This window comes from Oryctolagus cuniculus, chromosome 1 (genome assembly GCF_964237555.1).
Source record: "Oryctolagus cuniculus chromosome 1, mOryCun1.1, whole genome shotgun sequence".
Classification (NCBI taxonomy): domain Eukaryota; kingdom Metazoa; phylum Chordata; class Mammalia; order Lagomorpha; family Leporidae; genus Oryctolagus; species Oryctolagus cuniculus.
Window position 1 is genome coordinate 134,131,759 of NC_091432.1, and position 18,386 is coordinate 134,150,144.

The following is an 18,386-nucleotide window of genomic DNA, read 5'->3' on the forward strand; positions in this document are numbered from 1 at the left end:
GCCAACCCGGGAAGGACCAGCAGCAAACCCGGGAAGGGCCGAGCAGACTAAAGAACAGCTCAGGGTCCTGTGTCATTCCTCCACGAAGAGGGGGAGCGACATAATGGTGCCGTGACTCGGATAGGAAACCTAGGAGGGATAATGGTGCCATGACTCGGATAGGAAACCTAGGAGGGAAGAAGCGGGAAGAAGCGGGAAAATATCGGAGAGAGAGACTAGGGAAGAAGAGGGAAGAATCAGGAAAATACCGGAGAGAGAGACTAGCAAAGAGCCTAGGAAAAAGCCGGATGGAAAAAGTGCCGGAAGAAATCTAGGGTTGAAAACGAAAGTGAAAGCTAGAAGAAACTTAGACTCGGATACAGACTGCAGGTTGAAAGTGAAAGTGAAAGCTAGAAAAAACTTAGACTCGGATACGGACTGTGGGGAGAAGCCAGGAGAAATGAGAGAGAAATATTGTTGGAAGAAAGTTAGGAAATATACCGGGTAGAGAAAAATATGTTAGGGAAAATGAAGCCGCGGGGGCAGGCCGAAGCAGAGACGTAAGCTAGGTTGGGATTCGTCAAGTCAGCCTGGAGAGCAAAAGACGGGAAGCCAAGCCGAAAAGCGGAGACGTAAGCGAGGTTGGAATTCGTCAAGTCAGCCTGGGGAGCAAAAGACGGGAAGCCAAGCCGAAAAGCGGAGACGTAAGCTAGGTTGGAATTCGTCAAGTCAGCCCGGGGAGCAAAAGACGGGAAGCCAAACTGAAAAGCAGAGACATAAGCTAGGCTGTGATTCACGGAAGCCGCCACGCGCAGAGAGAGTGCGCGGGGCACAAGCGGAGAGAGCGCATGGGGCGCGAGTAGATAGGAGAGCGTGGGGCTGGTGCGGAGGCTGTGGTGTGGACGCGAAGGGCGCGGAGACCGTGGAGCACGCGCGAAGCCAGGAAGCCACACAGATAAGAGAAGTGCGGGCTGAAGCTGTGCAGAGCCAGGAAGCCGCTGCGGTGCGGGGTGCTGAGAAGCCGCCGCGGGGCGGGCGCCGGGAAACCGCGGGGATAAGAGAAACAGAAGTATAGAAGTAAAATGAGAGAAATAGGAATGCTGGCAGATAGAAGTAAAATAAGAGAAATAGGAATGCCCGGAGATAGAGAAATAGAGAGAAATAAGGCCTCCCCACAACACGGCAATGAGAGGGCTTGGATTCGGTCTGCCTGATTAGTAAGACGATAAGCACCTGCGGGCGGCTAGCAGAATATCTGCTGCAGGTCACCGAAGACAGGCACATTATCAACACCAATAAGTCTCCCCACAAGACAGCAATGAGAGAGCTGGGATTTGGTTTGCCTGATTAGTAAGGCGATAAGCACTTGCATGCAGCTCGAGCAGAGCATGCACTGCAGGGCACCGAACACAGGCACACATCAGCGCCTAAAAACCTCCTCACAACATGGCGAAGAGAGGACCCGGATTCGGTTTGCCTGATTGGTAGGGCTTGTAAGCACCTGTGGGCAACTCTAGCAAGCAGAGCAGAGTGTGTGCTGTGGGGCACTGAAGACAGGTGCGTATCAACGCCAAAGAATAAAAAGAAAGGGGGAACTGTGGGGAGCAACTTGGACTAGACTAAGTTACTGGAATTAAGACTTATTCTATGCATCTGCTCTCCCACAATATGGCGCTGGGAGAGGAGTAAACAACTTTTACACAGCTGCCTCTCGCCAGTTTGACTGATGAGCTGCAGGAGCTGATCCTGCTCCTGATTGGAGGAGAGCAGCGTGCTCGGCATGTGGGTAGCAGAGTTGGGATTGGTGGAAGAGGACTATAAAGGAGGAGAGAGACAACATGCACCAGGAACATCTATCTGAAGGAACACCTGTGCAGCCCCCGAGAGAGCCAGCCAGTGGTGTGCCGCTCCCCCGTGGAAGTGGGGAAAGTGGCAGGGGGAACCGCCCCTCCACGGAGGTGGAGAGGTTGCCAGCCAACCCGGGAAGGACCAGCAGCAAACCCGGGAAGGGCCGAGCAGACAAAAGAACAGCACAGGGTCCTGTGTCGTTCCTCCACGAAGAGGGGGAGCGACAATAGTCCAAATATAATTGGGCTTTTTCTGTTCTTTTCATTATTTGCTTCATGCATTTTGGTTGCTAGATTAGGTTGCATTATTTTAAATTTGGGGACATTTGCCTAAAATTAATAATTATTATTATATTTATTATTATAATTAATAATAATTGGAAGTAGTTTGACCCTTTCAAGTTTTGCTTTTGGGATTTCTTCTGGATGTTAAAATACATGAAAAATGTGGTAATTTAAGCCACAGAATAGCAGAATCTGTTTACAATGCATAAATACAAAATATGACCAGTATCCAGAGTAAATGAAGAACCTCTGCCAATCTCTATGAAAGCAGCGAGTAGTCCTTAAAGAAATGGACAAAAAGTTTAATCAGAATTGTCCCAAAAGGGGAAAATCCAAATACTCTGTAAACATGGAAATTACTGTTTAATCTCTTTAATTCTGAAATTTGGGGGAAAAAAACTTACTTTTGAAATTGGCGGAAAGTAAGAACTCTAAAAATAGCAAGAGCTGTACTGCACCAGAGACCCTAATTCACTGGTCATTGACATGTGGACTGGTGCAACTGCTTTTGAAAATTGGGAGCACTGTGAGTGTGTAGTGAACTTAAACAAGTCAAAAACCCACCAGCAGATAAATGTAGAAATAAACTGTGGCACATTTGTTGTGTGGAAAGCTGTACATACAACAGAGAGAATAGACTAAATAAGCTCTGAGCAGAAATATGGATGGAATTCACTAATGTTGAGCAAAAAAATAAGATGATATGGCAGTGTCAAGCTCCGTATTCAGTTTAAGTGCAATTAAATTGTGCACTTTTAGAACTGCCTGTGTGGTTTGTGAAACTCTGGAGGTAGAGTGATGAGTTCGTGACATGCTCAGAAAGCGTACAGAACGTTGTGCTCCAGGAAGCACCACCAGGTTTCCCTGTTGGAGTCACTTTCAGTTTCTTGACCTGGATAAGGCTCCAGAGGTGCACACCCTGGCATCAGCTAACCTTCATAAAAGAAATCTAGAAAGTTATGAACCAAGCTGTGGAAGACATCTGTTACCAGTCAACCCCAGAAAGGTGTTTGCTTGTGTGATGGCCGAAAGATGCAGATGGCGAGTGTCTTCATACAGTTGCCCTGGGCCCTGCTGAGTGCAGGCAGCTCATCTTCATCTCGTTTTTCTTCAAAGAACCCATTACCAAAAACAGTTGAGTATGCATAATCTGGAAATCTTAAATCCAAAATGCCACAACACCTGCAACATTTGAGCATTCTACTTCTCCATGGGCATTCAGCCCGCATGTCATTCAGGTTCTTGAGATGTCTAGATTCCCGCGCAGTCTTGGCCAGCTTAGACAGTCAAAGGACCCCCAGAAACAAAGCCTGAATTTGGTGTCCTCCAGGGTCCTGATGTCCATTACACCTTTCCAAATATAAGCCCTCGCAGACCCACAGACCTCTGGGGTAGGACCTGCCTAGCTGGGACATGCAGACCAAGCTACTCATAGCACCTTATGGGGTATGGCCAAGCCTATGGGTGGACAAGCAGGAAAGCCAGCACCCCTAGGTAAGGAGAGTTGATTGGAATAGTTCTGAGGACTTCCTTGTGCCAAGCCCACCCCTCCCCAGGTATTCTGAGAGCACAGGGGTCTGACGGATGGAAACTGTCAGAGGAGACATGAAAAACATTGTTTACAAACATAGTCCCTTTGGGACAAGAGAAGACAGGGACACAGGTGCAGTTAGGTATGTAGCACTGCAGGCTTCCAGCTGTGAGCTGTCCTCTTACCACCCAAGTTAGGAAGAAGCCGCCAAATATCCTGTGGCTCTCAGTCTTAGCTGAGAGGGAAGCCCACAGTCACCCACTGACCTTTACTTCAGCCTGGAGAGCTGACTGGTGTCAGTCAGAACCCTGGAGATGCAGCCCTTCCTTTGTTTTTGTTTTTGTTTTTTGACAGGCAGAGTGGAAAGTGAGAGAGAGAGACAAAGAGAAAGGTCTTCCTTTGCCATTGGTTCACCCTCCAATGGCCGCCGTGGCCGGCACACAGCGCTGATCCGAAGCCAGGAGCCAGGTACTTATCCTGGTCTCCCATGGGGTGCAGGGTCCAAGCACTTGGGCCATCCTCCACTGCACTCACTGGCCACAGCAGAGAGCTGGCCTGGAAGAGGGGCAACTGGGAGAGAATCCGGCGCCCCAACTGGGACTAGAACCTGGGGTGCTGGTGCCGCAGGGCGGAGGATTAGCCAAGTGAGCCGCAGCGCCGGCCCCTTCCTTTGTTCTTTTCATGTCCCACATGCTCAGGTTAGAGCGTGTGTGTGTGTGTGTGTGTGTGTGTGTGTATGAACCTAGAAAGCAAGGTCCTTGGAGCCGGGAACACAGAGCCCACTCAATTCCTTAAAACCAGGTGTAGGCTGATAGGAGACATTGCTGCTCCCCGCGGGTTTCCACTGGGGACAAATGTGACCTTTACTCCTATGCCGTCCTCAAAGCAGGGACCCACCCTGTGGATTCTGATTCATTACTCCTGCCACTTGGTTGATATAAGCACATCTAGAAGCCAGAGCTTAGATGCAGAGACAGAAGGCTCCTGAGGCAGAATGGGCTTTGCATAGAAGCTCTTAAGTTCCAATTCCTGGTTCACAGTTAGGGTTCAAAATAAGGGACTCGTGGATTCTCAAGTAATACTGTTCTTCTTGAGGATAATACATGGACTGGAAGATAGATTTCTCAGTCATTTGATCTTTATCCCTTATTATCAGGTGGGAACATCAGGATTGACAAATACAAGCCCTGGCCCTGGCTGGACTCTGGGGAACCATGAGCCTTCAAGACGCGGCACAGGGTGGCACGGGATGCCCATCAACACTAATGCGAGTCCTGACTGTAAACTCGGGACCACTGATGCCTGCACACCTCTTAGCCTAATAGAGTGAAACACTCCACTGCTCCCTGGTACCATACACATTTCCCAGGCCTTATTTTGATAACTTGTTCATAAGACTGACTGCTGTGTTTTTGAAAGCAGGGCATATAGGAGCAGCTTGTTCTACAGCAGCCAGGAATGTCCTTCCTCCAACCTGCATATCATTGATTATTATTAAAAGGGGTAAAGGTACTGAGATGGTTAGGGCCAAGGGAGTAGATCACAATATGTCCTTTGGGATAATACAAATGGATTTATGTAAGAAAGAGGCCCAGAGATTAAACATGACAATAGGTCTGATCTGATTTCATCATCATTTAAAAAAAATCATCTATTATTTTTCACTTTATGTTTCTGTGTGGGAGCAAACTGTTGAAATCCTTACTTAATGTATACTAAGCTGATCTTCTGTATATTAAGATAATCGAAAATGAATCTTGATGTGAATGGAAGGGGAGAGGGAGTGGGAAAGGGGAGGGTTGTGGGTGGGAGGGACGGTATGTGGGGGAAGCCATTGTAATCCATAATTCGTACTTTGGAAATTTATATTCATTAAATATAAAAAGTTAAAAAAAAAAAAAGAAAGAGGCCCAGAGTCCAAAGGTGAGTAAATGTTTCACAAAATGTTCATTAAATGTTTTCCTGGGTGACCTTCCTCAGAAACTCCAGCAAGACATGCATTGTGACCCTTTAAACGAAAGCAGCATTTCTCAGTTCCCGTGCTTTACGACAGCAGTGTGCAAGCAAGATCAGCTATTCCGCAGAACAGCTTCAGCGAGCACTAAACCAGGTAACTTTAACTTTTCCAAAATGTTTCTGTAAGGTAGGATGGTACGTTTTGGGAAATCCAGTTTTTTCAATGTGACAAAATAGAATGGGGCTGCTTTAGGCCAGCACTGAGGCTCACTTGGCTAATCCTCCGCCTGCGGCACCAGCACCCCAGGTTCTAGTCCCTGTTGGGGTGCCGGATTCTGTCCCGGTTGCTGCTTTTCTAGTCCAGCTCTCTGCTGTGGCCCAGGACTGCAGTAGAGGATGGCCCTAGTGCTTGGGCCCTGCACCCGCATGGGAAACCAGGAGGAAGCACCTGGCTCCTGGCTTCGGATCAGAGCAGTACACCAATCATAGCGGCCATTTGGGGGGTGAACCAACGAAAAAGGAAGACCTTTCTCTCTGACTCTCTCTCTTGCTCTCACTGTCTAACTCTGTAAAAAAAAAAAAAAAAGAATTGGGCTGCTTTCTTCAGTTTTTTGGAACAGAGGATAACTAACTTGACAGAAAGGACACAGGAGCAAGAAAGTGTCAGGTGTGTGGCATTCCTCATTCCTCACAGCCACTCCGGGGTAGATATCCATCATCCCACAGATAGGGAGTCTGACAGGAAATACTCAGTACCACACCCATGGTCCCATGGGCAGGAAGTGAGGTGACGGGGCTGATGTTGAGAGGCAGATCTTTAGAACGCTGAGTTCCCCAGCTCAGCGCCAGGAAGCCAGCAGAGCAGAAGAGAACTGATTTTGTCTTCCTGGCCACCCAAGTAACCAATGCTGAGGAGCGGTTGTAAAAGTCATTCATCTCACAAAGAGTGAGAACAAAAGAGGCCCCACATCAGCTTTTCATGGTGGACAGAAAGTCATCTTTCTGCATAAGATAGCGTGGGAGGCCGGCGCCGCGGCTCACTAGGCTAATCCTCCGCCTAGCGGCGCCGGCACACCGGGTTCTAGTCCCGGTTGGGGCGCCGGATTCTGTCCCGGTTGCCCCTCTTCCAGGCCAGCCCTCTGCTGTGGCCAGGGAGTGCAGTGGAGGATGGCCCAGGTGCTTGGGCCCTGCACCCCATGGGAGACCAGGAAAAGCACCTGGCTCCTGGCTCCTGCCATCGGATCAGCGCGGTGCGCCGGCCGCAGCGCGCCGGCCGCGGCGGCCATTGGAGGGTGAACCAACGGCAAAGGAAGACCTTTCTCTCTGTCTCTCTCTCTCACTGTCCACTCTGCCTGTCAAAAAAATAAAAAAAAAAAAAAGATAGCGTGGGAAAAAATAGGAAATTCATTTTGCTGGAAGTTCAGTTGCAAATAAAGGAAAATCCCACTCAGGGAAAAAGTGAAATGAAAGGAAGTCCATCCTGCTCATATGGACCCAGGAAAGCTGGTGGTGTGCTGCAGTGCACGTCCACATGCCTGAGGGAGTACTTAGCGTAAGTCTCAGTGCAGGGCAAGAGAAGACCGGCGCCCCAGCTCGTTCAGGCAGAGGACAAGGTGGGTGTCCCTCCTTTCCCTTTTGCTCCAGCCAGGTTCTCACGGGATTGAGTGAGGCCTACCCACACTTTGGAGAGCTAAGTGCTTTACTGAGTCCACCAATTCAATTGCCAATCTCCTTGGGAAACACCTTCTCAGACGTAGAAGTGATGTGTATTTCATATCTGGGCACCACGTGATCCAGTCAAGTTCACACAGATGCTTAAGTATCTCACCAAGTCTTTATAGGGGCATATGTACACCAGGCCACCATTCCTTAAAACATCCTTGGCAAAGGGTGGGTTTGCTTTTGTTTTCACCTCCTGCTGCCCACTGTGGACTGGTACTTGTGTGAAATTCAGTAAAAATGAATCACTGGAAAAATGACACAAAAGTAGACATAAAATACGACTTGTTAAAGTCTTTATTAAGTGGGGGATTAAGCTTGTGATTATAAAGTAAATAAAAAGTATGTCATTGTAAAAATTAAAAGAAAAATAAGATAAAGAGAAAGGAGGGGGGCCGGCGCCATGGTGCACTAGGTTAATCCTCCGCCTGCAGCACCAGCATCCCATATGAGCACTGGGTTCTGGTCCCAGTTGCTCTTCTTCCAGTCCATTTCTCTGCTGTGGCCCGGGAAAGCAGTGGAGGAAGGCCCAAGTGCTTGGGCCCCTGCACCCATGTGGGAGACCAGGAAGAGGCACCTGGCTCCTGGCTTCAGATCAGCGTAGCTCTGGCCGTGTGGCCATTTGGGGGGTGAACCATCAGATGGAAGACCTTTCTGTCTCTCTCACTGTCTGTAACTCTACCTGTCAAATAAATAAATTAATTAAATATTTTTAAAAAATAGAGAAAGGAGGGTGGGGTGGGAAGTATCATGCTCTTAAAACCATGTACATATAAATTTTATATATAAATTAAAAATAATAAATTATTTAAAAATACAATTCTCAATTTTTAAAAATCTTTGAAATTTATTACACTTCACATTTCTAAACTTTCCAACTACCATGCTGAATCAAAACTCAATAGACTGAAGTAAAAAAATATGAAAAATTGGAAAGGCTACCTGATTTCATTTTTGTGACACACTGTATAATACTAAAAATCTATTTTAATAGAGCAAAAAGAATTGCAGTTACTAAATATCATTTTCCCTCATACCACAAAAGAACTATTGGAAGAAGCTGACATTTATGAGAATCTAATTTAGTTTAGGGTTTAATTAAGCATTTCATAGGATTATATACATTAATAAGACACACCAGCAGGTCACATTTATGTCATGTTGGTGTTTACTTGTCATAAACATCAGAATCATGACTGTATGTTACAATAATTGATTCACATATAAGATGTGTCAGCCTTGTTATTGTTTGTTATATCACAATTTGTGTCTTGTTCTCTGGCAAATGTGTTTGAAGAAGATAACTGTTTTTACTAGTGGAAAGGATAATCTTGTTTTTCTTGGGTAAAACACTTTTCTTCCGTCTTCTCTACACCTTTCCTAGCATTTCCCTTGTCTTTTCCTTCAGAACAGTAGACCACAGAACCATATGAAATGTAAGGGAAATGTATTCTAAGTTTGGGGAGTAGGCACAGTGCTTTCATTGTGGATTCTATATGCACAATAGTGTGTTTACCAACTGCTCCATAGGTCTCTTTTTAAGTCATTTAACAGCCTACAATCCATTTTGTCCCTAAAACACACTTTGGGAAATACAACCTTCTCTTATAAGATTTTTTTTTCTTTTTTATCAGCAACATGGGAAAAAATGAAGAGCTAAGAATAACAAAGGTAGAGAAGGGCTGCTCCTTGTCTACCTTTGTTACCTGCTGTTTCCAACCAAGGTAAAGAACCATGGGGGAACAACCAAAAGAGACGCCCAGCAACATTGAGAGGACAATGATGATGAACTTAAGTTATCTTAATGATGGTAAAGTTTGTCTAGGAAGTATGAATGGAGAATTTGCTGAATTTGCTAAGGGTTGAAGAATATTTATGGATGTATTAGGTGGTGAAAATTAAGGCATTCTGGGGAAGCATTTATTTATTTATTTATTGACAGGCAGAGTTAGTCAGTGAGAGAGAGAGACAGAGAGAAAGGTCTTCCTTTTTCCATTGGTTCACCCCCCAAAGTGGCCACTACGGCCGACGCGTTGCAGTCGGCGCTGTGCCAATCCAAAGCCAGGAGCCAGGTGTGTCTTCCTGGTCTCCCATGCTGGCGCAGGCCCAACACTTGGGCCATCCTCCACTGCCTTCCTGGGCCACAACAGAGCTGAACTGGAAGAGGAGCAATTGGGACAGAACCGGCGCCCCAGCCGGGACTAGGACCTGGAGTGCTGGTGCCACAGGCGGAGGATTAGCCTAGTGAGCCACAGCGCCGGCCAACAAAAGCTTCTAACAGCTCTCCAATTCTATACAAGCAGCCCTGAACGTATGCGTTTTGAAAATATTAGCAAATAAGGGGCCAGCATTGTGGCGAAGGTGTTTAAGCTACCACCTGCAAAGTCAGCATCCCATATGACTGCTGGTTTGAGTCCTAGCTGTTCCACTTCTGATCCAGCTCCCTGCTGATGCCCCTGGGAAAGAAGTAGAGGATGGCCCAGGTACTTGGGCCCCTACAACCACAAGGGAGACCTAGAAGAAGCTCTTGGTTCCTGGCTTTGGACCAGCTCAACTCTAGCCATTGCAACCATTTTGGGAATGAACCAGCTGATGGAAGATGAATCTCTTTGTCTCTCCTTCTGTCTCTCCACCTTGCGGTGCTGGCACACCGGGTTCTAGTCCCGGTCGGGGCACCCGATTCTGTCCCGGTTGCCCCTCTTCCAGGCCAGCTCTCTGCTGTGGCCCGGAAGTGCAGTGGAGGATGGCCCAAGTGCGTGGGCCCTGCACCCCCATGGGAGACCAGGAGGAAGCGCCTGGCTCCTGCTTTGGATCGGCGCAGTGCACCGGCAGCAGCAGCCATTTGGAGGGTGAACCAACGGAAGGAAGACCTTTCTCTCTGTCTCTCTCTCTCACCGTCTAACTCTGCCTGTCAAAAAAATTGTTTAATAAAATGAAATAAAAGTAATAAATGGCTTGCTGTAAACCATCCACCAAGCATCTGATCTTGCAGAGTATTAATAAAGTTTCCATTGTGCTGTGCTCCCTGAGTCTGAGTTTATTCTTTGAGTGGACAGGTGAGGCTGTTTCTCACAGAGGGAATGGAGAAAAGTCCTCTACGATGGATGTAAGATGTGAAAGAAGGGAGCAAGTGGACAACAGAATGGCAGGGCTGGGGCCTATGGCTGAGGGAGGAGCGTGGCACAGCCTCCTCATGTTGTCCCCTCCCCACCTTCACAAGCCCTTTGTGACTCTCCCGTGCTCTGTGATGTAGGCCTGGGACTTTGGTGGAGCCTGCACACTCTCAGAACTCAGTTGCCTCAGAGAGCCATGCAGTTCTGACAATGGAGCAGGTTCTCTTGTTTCTAAAGAGCCACGCTGAGCCCTGGCAAAGCTTCAGCTCCGTGTACTTAGATGCTGTCCCCAGCTGCATCTTTCTGATTGTGATGGGGCTGCTGCTTCTCTACCTTTGCTACCTGCTGTTACCAACCAAGGTAGGGAACCATGGGGGAACCCCCAGGAGAGATGCTTTGTTGGTGGTGCTTTCCATTTCTAGTGTCACATGTCTACAGAAATGTGGTTGGGTCAGAGATGGCTCAGAAGGGAAGTGTGAGGAAAGGACAAGACCTCGCTCTTGTAGGGGAACAGGTTGGGCAGGGACAGGGGATTAGGGAGGACTAAGGTTTCCATGTGAAGCTCTCAGAGAATCTTCATGGTGAAGTAGAGGCTGCCAGGACACAATCCCAAACACAGTGAAGCTGTGGTCCTGGCTTGGCTTGATTTGGGAGTTGGATCATCCAACAGAGAGGAGTGTATCTACACCCTACACCATGAGTTCCATTCCCAGAACAGGGGTTCCTTGACCAAGCCTTCCATCATGTTGGGTTGAGACTATTAGAGCCCACAAGCAGATGCTGGAGCCCAAGCTCTGTCCCCAGGACACAAGGTCCTCTGAAAAGTACAGGTGGGACAGCTGGCCACAGATCCTGTGCCAGCAAAGGTCGTCAGACTGTGAGAATACCTGAGGATTCCAGAGACACCATCCTTCTTTCAGTTTTACAAAAAAAAAAGGAGCATTTGAAAATATTTGATCACCTTGAAAAAATAAAAAATAAGGAGGAATACCCCATTTTGATTAAAATAAGGAAGTGTAGGAGTCCTGAGAAATGAGGTGCAAATCATCCTGGAGAAAAAAGTGAGAGAATTGTGTCTCAACCCACCCACTCCCCATTATTTTGTGTTCTCAGCATCGGAGCAGAACCAAGAGGAAGAGGAAAGGTGGAACATTTACAGGTAAGGTTCTGCTCATTCGACCCAAACCCTCCAAGGATGACTCTTCCTATCCCTTCCATGAAGGTGCAGGTCCATGATCTCTGAGGATGTCAGTCACTAAATACTGTCCCTCAGCAAACAGAAATTGTCAAAGGCCCAGGGAAGGCACTGAGACCTGAAACCTCACGTTGAGAACTGTGCACCCACGAGCAGGAGGCAGAGTTGACATGGCAAATGGGTGCTGCCCAATACATGGTGACATGAGATGTTGAGGAAGGATTACTGCATGTTTGAAGCCAGAACTTCTACTTACAGCTTTGTATAAGTCCTTTAACATCCTGAGTGGTCACATTCCTCTTTGTGGTAACCACTGACACGTCTAGAGAGATTTACACATTTATTTATTTGAAGGAAGAGTGACAGGAACAGAAGGAAAAAGAAAGAGATCTTCCAATGTTAGTTCATTACACTATTGGTAGGCCAGTCTGAAGCCAGTTTAGAAGTCTATCCCAGTCTCCCCTGTCAGTGAGAGGGACTCAAGTACTTGAGCCATCAACTAGTGCCTCACATATATAGAAGGAAGCTGGATTGGAAGGGGAGCAGCCGAAACTTGAACTTGCACTCCAATATGAGATTCAGGCATTCCAAGTGCTGACGTAAGATGCTGCCCACAAAGCCTGCACCCATGTGGTGGTTCTCAGCATCACCAAGGAATGAAGCAGATTAAAAATACTTTGTTATTGGATGTAGATGCATGTATGACACTTATTAATAATTGTTGACCATTTGATTTTGTCTGTCAACTTTGGGGATTTCAGGGATTCATGACTCAAGGGGCTCCCATAAAAGAATATCCATGCGCTTCTAACTTTTTACATATAACCCACTCTCCTGGTTTCCCAGGTTGGAGATCTCACAAGAGAGAAGTAGAGGAGAGAAGGAAGCTGTCTTCCATTCTGAAAAGGTGAAGAGTCTTCCCCTTCCCTGATTCCTTTTATAGCCTGTTCTATGCATTCCAGGGGAACAGTGTAGCCTGCTCTAGGAGCAGGGAGGAGTAGATGGGGAAGGCTTGAGGAGAAGATAGAAAGTTCATTGTGAAGTCCTGGAAGTGAGGCAGTGTGCAGGGGATAGCAGCTCCCGGGTTCCTCTAACCCCCATAGGTCAGCAGGCCCTCCTTTCCTCTAGTGGTCCTGGCTACAACTTTGTATCTCCTTTCTCCTACAGTCCCCTGGGCCACCACCATGACAGCACACCCTTCCGTCACATGTTGTGTCCAGAGCCCTCCTGTGAGGTGTGTAATAGAACAACAGCAGAGATCCAGCAGCTGCTGTCCCAGGGGTCCCTGCAACATGCTGCTCTCTCTCAGTGTTTTTCACCATCCTCTGATTCTATGATCGAGTCCTCAGTAAGTCTCACCTCTGACCTCTTGGCAATAGCTCCAGGAGACCCAATTCCACCCCCTGTGCCTGAGCCTTCTCCATCTCCCTGTTCAACTCTCTCAACTAACCTGGACACCTCCTTTGAAGACTTAACTTCCTCCTCAAATCTTGGTGACTTTCTGCCTCCAGAGCCTACTCCTGGCTTGGATTTCTCATTCCCAGGGGGACATTTTCCAACACAACCGCTTGGCATTCTCCCTCCTCCACCTTGTCCAGGCCAGGAAACAGATCCTGTTCTCCAAGGAGAAGTCACAGTGACTCTGGGGGACAGCGTTTGTGGGTTGCCCACCCATGAGCCAAAAACCAAAGCCACTCAATCTCCTGACATGGCAACATCAGAAATCTGGCCTCAAGGTCATACCAAGCACTTACACATCTCAAACTGGGCACAAGGAGATGCCAAGCAGAATAATCTTGGCCTCCATTCATCCAGGCCATCCATTGAGATTGATCCTGCAGTCAACCTTCCAGGGAGTCTGTTACTTCTCAGTCCAGATACCCTGGAACTCCTAGAGAGACAAGTCAGAAAGAGGGGTGATTTCTTGATACACGAGGAAAAGGAAAAGACAGCAGGACCTTTTCCAAAACAACACAGGCCAGATGTCCCACTTCATTCTCCAGGGAAAATGCTAGAGTCAATTTCTGTCAAGCATGACTTGGCAGTCTCCCTTCCTTTTTGGAGCAGTGAGGACAAACCACAGGAGCTGCAGATGATTCAGCAGCCAGTATCTCCTAAGATGTTTGAGGTCCATCTACAGAGGAAATGTATCCAACTCACCTGGGGTCAACCAGCTCTGAACCATGACTTCCTTTACCCTGCTGGCCTTGTCTCAAGTGGTTGTTCTTCAACCCTAATCGTCTTCAGTAGTATGCAGGACAGCTCCACAGACCAGGAACCCCCAGCGTTTCCAGATCCCCCACCTCTGTCTGAGCCTGAGATCCAAGCTCAACCCCTGCTGCAAGCCATGCCCCAACCCCAGCCCCAAATTCTCACTGAAGACCAACCTCAATCCTTTCTCCTGAACCTGCCACCCTCTCCTGTACCTCAGTGTAACTCCTGTGGTGTACATTTCCTTGGACTCCCAAATGAGGCAGAGGCTCTCATGCCATCTGAAATCCAACACTTGGAACACCACTTATTGACAAAAAAGCAGGAAAGTTTGTGGGATATACCCTCAGTGGTTCTTTTGTCTCAGAAAGACTTTTGTCCCCCTGCTCCCAACCTATCCTTGACAAGCCAGTCTTCCAAGGCTTGCATTCCAATCTGCATTCTTAGTGGAGATTTTTCCCTTCACAGTGAGATTCGGGAGAAACTAGAGCACCACCTTCGGAAGAGGCTAATCCAACATCGGTGGGGCCTTCCCCGCAGGGTCCAAGAGTCTCTGTCATTGATTAACCCTCAGACAGACATTCCTGAGACATCTGAATCAATGGGCAATAAGAGACGCTCAGGAGTGTGTTTGTTTACAGGTCAGAAGAGCACAGATGCAATGGATTTGGAATTCAGAAAACCTGGAAATTTCTATGAAAGGACCTCAGAAATGCTTCCTCTAGAAAAACATGTGAGGAAGTCCCAGGGCCCTGTTTTGAAGAGTGGTTTATATGATCATCTAATTAATGATGCAAAGAAATCTTCAGATATGAGTCCGTGGTCTGTCTCTGAGAGAGAAAGTCACATGGTAAATCTTTCTGGACATAGTTCAAGAGTCTCAGGGATGAGTGTAAATCAGAAACAACTTGAAAATGCCTTGAAAGCCCATTTGAGCAAGAAAGTTATGCAAATCAATGACAGTCAGATCCCTATGAGTGTATATAATTCATGGTATTCTATCAAACAACCATTGCCTCTCCCTGAGAAGTCATATAACCAAGAGGAACACAAAGACTTGGCTCAATTGGTGAGTTTAGACAGTAATATCAATACCTCCTCTGAGATTTCCTTCCTCTGTTCCAGCAAGCTAAAGACATTGGAAGACCATATCAAAAGTTTTCGCAAAAGGATAATGTGGGGACTTCCCAAAAAAATCCTTGAATCCATAGAAATTTTTAAAACAAAAGGGAACCCATCCCAGTGCAGTTGTCATTCAAACTTTCCCTCCTCAAGTAACTTTATCTCTGAGGTTGATTCCCAAGGTAGAGTCTCCAAGCCCATCAGAAGAAGCTCCAGATCTTCACAGGGAGACAAGTTGGAAACAACAGTCTCTGGCCCCAGTCTGGATTTCACTGTCCCTGTCACCTCACCTGTATGCAAGGAAAGACTGAGGGAAATGAGACAAATACCCTGTGATATCTCTCAGGAGCCAGTAGGTAACATTCAGGGGTTTCAGGATTGCAGACAGCATTTTCTGTCTTGCACAAATGGCATCATTGACAAAGCAAAACAGAAACCTCCCAAATTAACAAATAGAAGTAGACCGATGCTGCCCACAAGGCAGGACGGGGATATACCGGAATCATATGCTAAGAAAGAGAGCTCTACAAATAGAACTGAAAGGCTTCAGAGCAAAAATATGCAGAATTCAGAACATTTTCCCACATATATCATGTACAGGGAGATATTCAAGGCAAAGGAACTCTGTTCTCCCCCATCTCCACGTAGTAAAACCTTGAAAACCAATGAGCCAAAAAGCTCCCCAGTAATAGGTGTGACTTTGGAAAAAACACAAACTACCCTGACAACTAAACATCCTCCACCAACACTATCCAAACCTGGAGATCCTGAACTGTCAGACCTTAAAAATCGTATGCTTTGTGAGTTAAAGTTGAAGTTGGCTAACAGAGATTGTAGCCAGGTCCATAGCCATCCCACTGACATGCCTCTGGCCTCAGAGAACTTGAAACCCAAGCCTGTTCTGACACATACCCAAGGCATCTACCCTGGACACACAGCCCCTTCCCAGGTGCTGCATGTCCATATCGACAACACAAGGATAAGGAGGGAGCAGATGCAGGAGCCCTGTGTCCCTGTGTGTGCCTTTTGGAAGGACCAGGATAAGAATCTCCCAGCAGCTTCCAAGACAGTAAGCCCTCCAGAACCCAAACCAGAAGAGCTTGGTGGAGGAGATGCAGGCTTAGGGCCATCCCAACCCAGAAGGAGGATCCATGCTGCTCAGGGTAGGACATTAAAGGACACGCTTGAGAGCAAATATTCCCCATCCCAGCCACTGAAGGGGCAGCCCCCTGCTGAAAGCCATTTCAGAAAACGGATGAAGCACTTTCTGCAGTGGATTTGGCCTAGCAGAAGATGTGAAAGGCAAAATCGTTTCCTGGAACAGGGACGTTCCCTGTCATCTGAGCAGAGCATGGGCCCAGGTAAAAATCAAGCCACCTGCATCGGGAACACTGAGGTTCAATCAGTGAAGCCAGCTAGTGGGAAGGTTCCAGGGAAGAAGCTGGGGCATGATCACGGAACAGGTAAGACCTGCCACCAAGTGCCCCTTTCGACCCAGGTCAAGTTTAGCAAAACTGAGCAGCAGGCAGAATTGCAGATGGGGGCAGCACCTGTCCAGGGCCATCCCTTCAATCACAGGGTCACTTCCTGTAAAGGGACAAGTACCAAGTCCTGCCGCCAAGAAGCTGCATTTGCTGGCCAGAGTTATCCTGCAAGGAATACACACATGAAACACAGAGACAGAGAGCCCAAGAAAGTTGTGCCATTCAGGGACCAGCTATGGTGTCAGAGGTACCCCTCAGCTGTGTCCCAGAGGGAACCTGTGCCACATCCAAGCCCGACCTGCAGGTGTCAGGTTGGCCAAGTGCCGTGAGTTGCCCTTGCCACTGCTGAAGCCTCTTTTAAATAGAAAATGCTTCTCCAGCATTTCCAGGGAGGAAAACTGCCCTGCTAAAATCATTAAATCCTTTTTGAAAATACTGATTTTTCCCAATAAATATTCACAAAGAATGCTGTCTTCTCTGTGTACTGTGTTGGGGGTGTGGGTTTTGGTCATCACAGGGCCTCTGCTTAGAGAAAGGAAGGAGTCAGATAAGCTCTCAGTGTCTGCCTCTGTTGGTGTCTGAAGGGTGACCAGTCCCTTGGAGCTCTATCATGGATGTGTATTTAAGTGCCCTTCCCTCCAAACAAAGTTGGAGAAGACCTCTATTTTTTTTTTATTTGATGGATAGAGTTAGACAGTGGGAGAGAGACAGAGAGAAAGGTGTTCCTTCGCTTGGTTCACTCCCCAGATGGCTGCAACAGCCAGAGCTGCACCAATCCAAAGCCAAGAGCCAGGTACCTCCCCCTGGTCTCCCATGTGGGTGCAGAGGCCCAAGCACTTGGGCCATCCTCCACTGCCCTCCTGGGCCACAGCAGAGAGCTGGACTGGAAGAGGAGCAACCGGGACTAGAACCCGGCGCCCATATGGGATGCCGGTGCCGCAGGTGGAGGATTAACCAAGTGAGCCATGGCACCAGCCCCGAGAAGAGCTCTTTTTACCACTCTCTTAGTTTAATGACATTGTATGGCCACCTGCACCTCTCCCCTCACTGGCTATTTCACATCCCTTAGCACAGTAAATAAGACGGTTCTTCCAAAAAGCGAGTCAAAAACTGATGTATTTTTTCAGAATACAGTGGCTGATTTATTTTTAGAGTCTGTTATCAGTGACCAGAGGGTCACACCAGTGGGTGTGTCTTGAGTAAGGAGTTCGAGGGAGTATTTCTGCCGGACACTGGGCTGGTTGTGGTGGGGTATGGAATCAGTGGAGATGATCCTTACGATTCTGTAGTGCAGGGCATGATACTCTGTTGGGGAAGCAGTCCTTGTTCTCACCACTGAAGTTTGGAAAATCACCTTTGGGAAGTGACTCTGTACCCTGGGCATTTCCTTGTGCTTCTTGGATAATGAGGATTTTTTTTTTTAATTTTTATCATTCCAGTTCAAAAGGATCAGTGGTCAGTAGAGAAAAGATGCCTTGAGCAAGTAAGCAAGAAAAGGGGTGTAAAAGATGATCTTCCTGGAGGAACAAAGGTTTATGCCCCTTCATCCCCATATCATGGCCCTTCCTTACCCCCCCCAATCTGACCCAGAACCATTTCCTTGATGGGCAGCACAAAGCTTACAAGGGCCACATTGTCAGAATTGTACATGAGGCTGTTCTTTGATCACTAAAACCATCTACAGGACTGTTATCAGGTACGGCATCCTCTCTTTTTTATATTATTTCAAGATTTATTTATTTACATATTAATTTATTTCAATTTTAGTGAGTTTTTGACAGCTTCAGTGTACTTTATTGATACAATTCTAAGAACGTGGGGTCGGCGCCGTGGCTCACTTAGTTAATCCTCTGCCTGTGGCACCAGCATCCCATCTGTCAAAAAAAAAAAAAATTCTAGAACATAATGATCCTCCCGTCCTCCCTCCCTACCCCTCTCTCCTCC

The 18,386-nt window shown here is 47.4% G+C and overlaps 1 protein-coding gene across 12 annotated transcripts in view; it reads left to right on the forward strand.

The window, feature by feature from the left end:
• Positions 1 to 16,908, forward strand: part of LOC100353727 (spermatogenesis-associated protein 31D1) — a 73,799-nt gene extending 56,891 nt beyond the window's left edge. For 5 of the 12 annotated variants that reach the window (XM_051833674.2, XM_051833676.2, XM_051833675.1 and 2 more), the window contains 4 exons: positions 5,623 to 5,752; positions 11,544 to 11,589; positions 12,472 to 12,532; positions 12,793 to 16,908. In XM_051833674.2, the coding sequence (XP_051689634.1) occupies positions 12,833 to 16,771 (3,939 nt within the window). In that variant the 5' untranslated portion in view covers positions 5,623 to 5,752; positions 11,544 to 11,589; positions 12,472 to 12,532; positions 12,793 to 12,832 and the 3' untranslated portion in view covers positions 16,772 to 16,908. The other 7 variants (XM_051833680.2, XM_051833681.1, XM_051833679.2 and 4 more) reach the window with 6 other exon arrangements.
• The last annotated feature ends 1,478 nt before the right edge of the window (positions 16,909 to 18,386 follow it).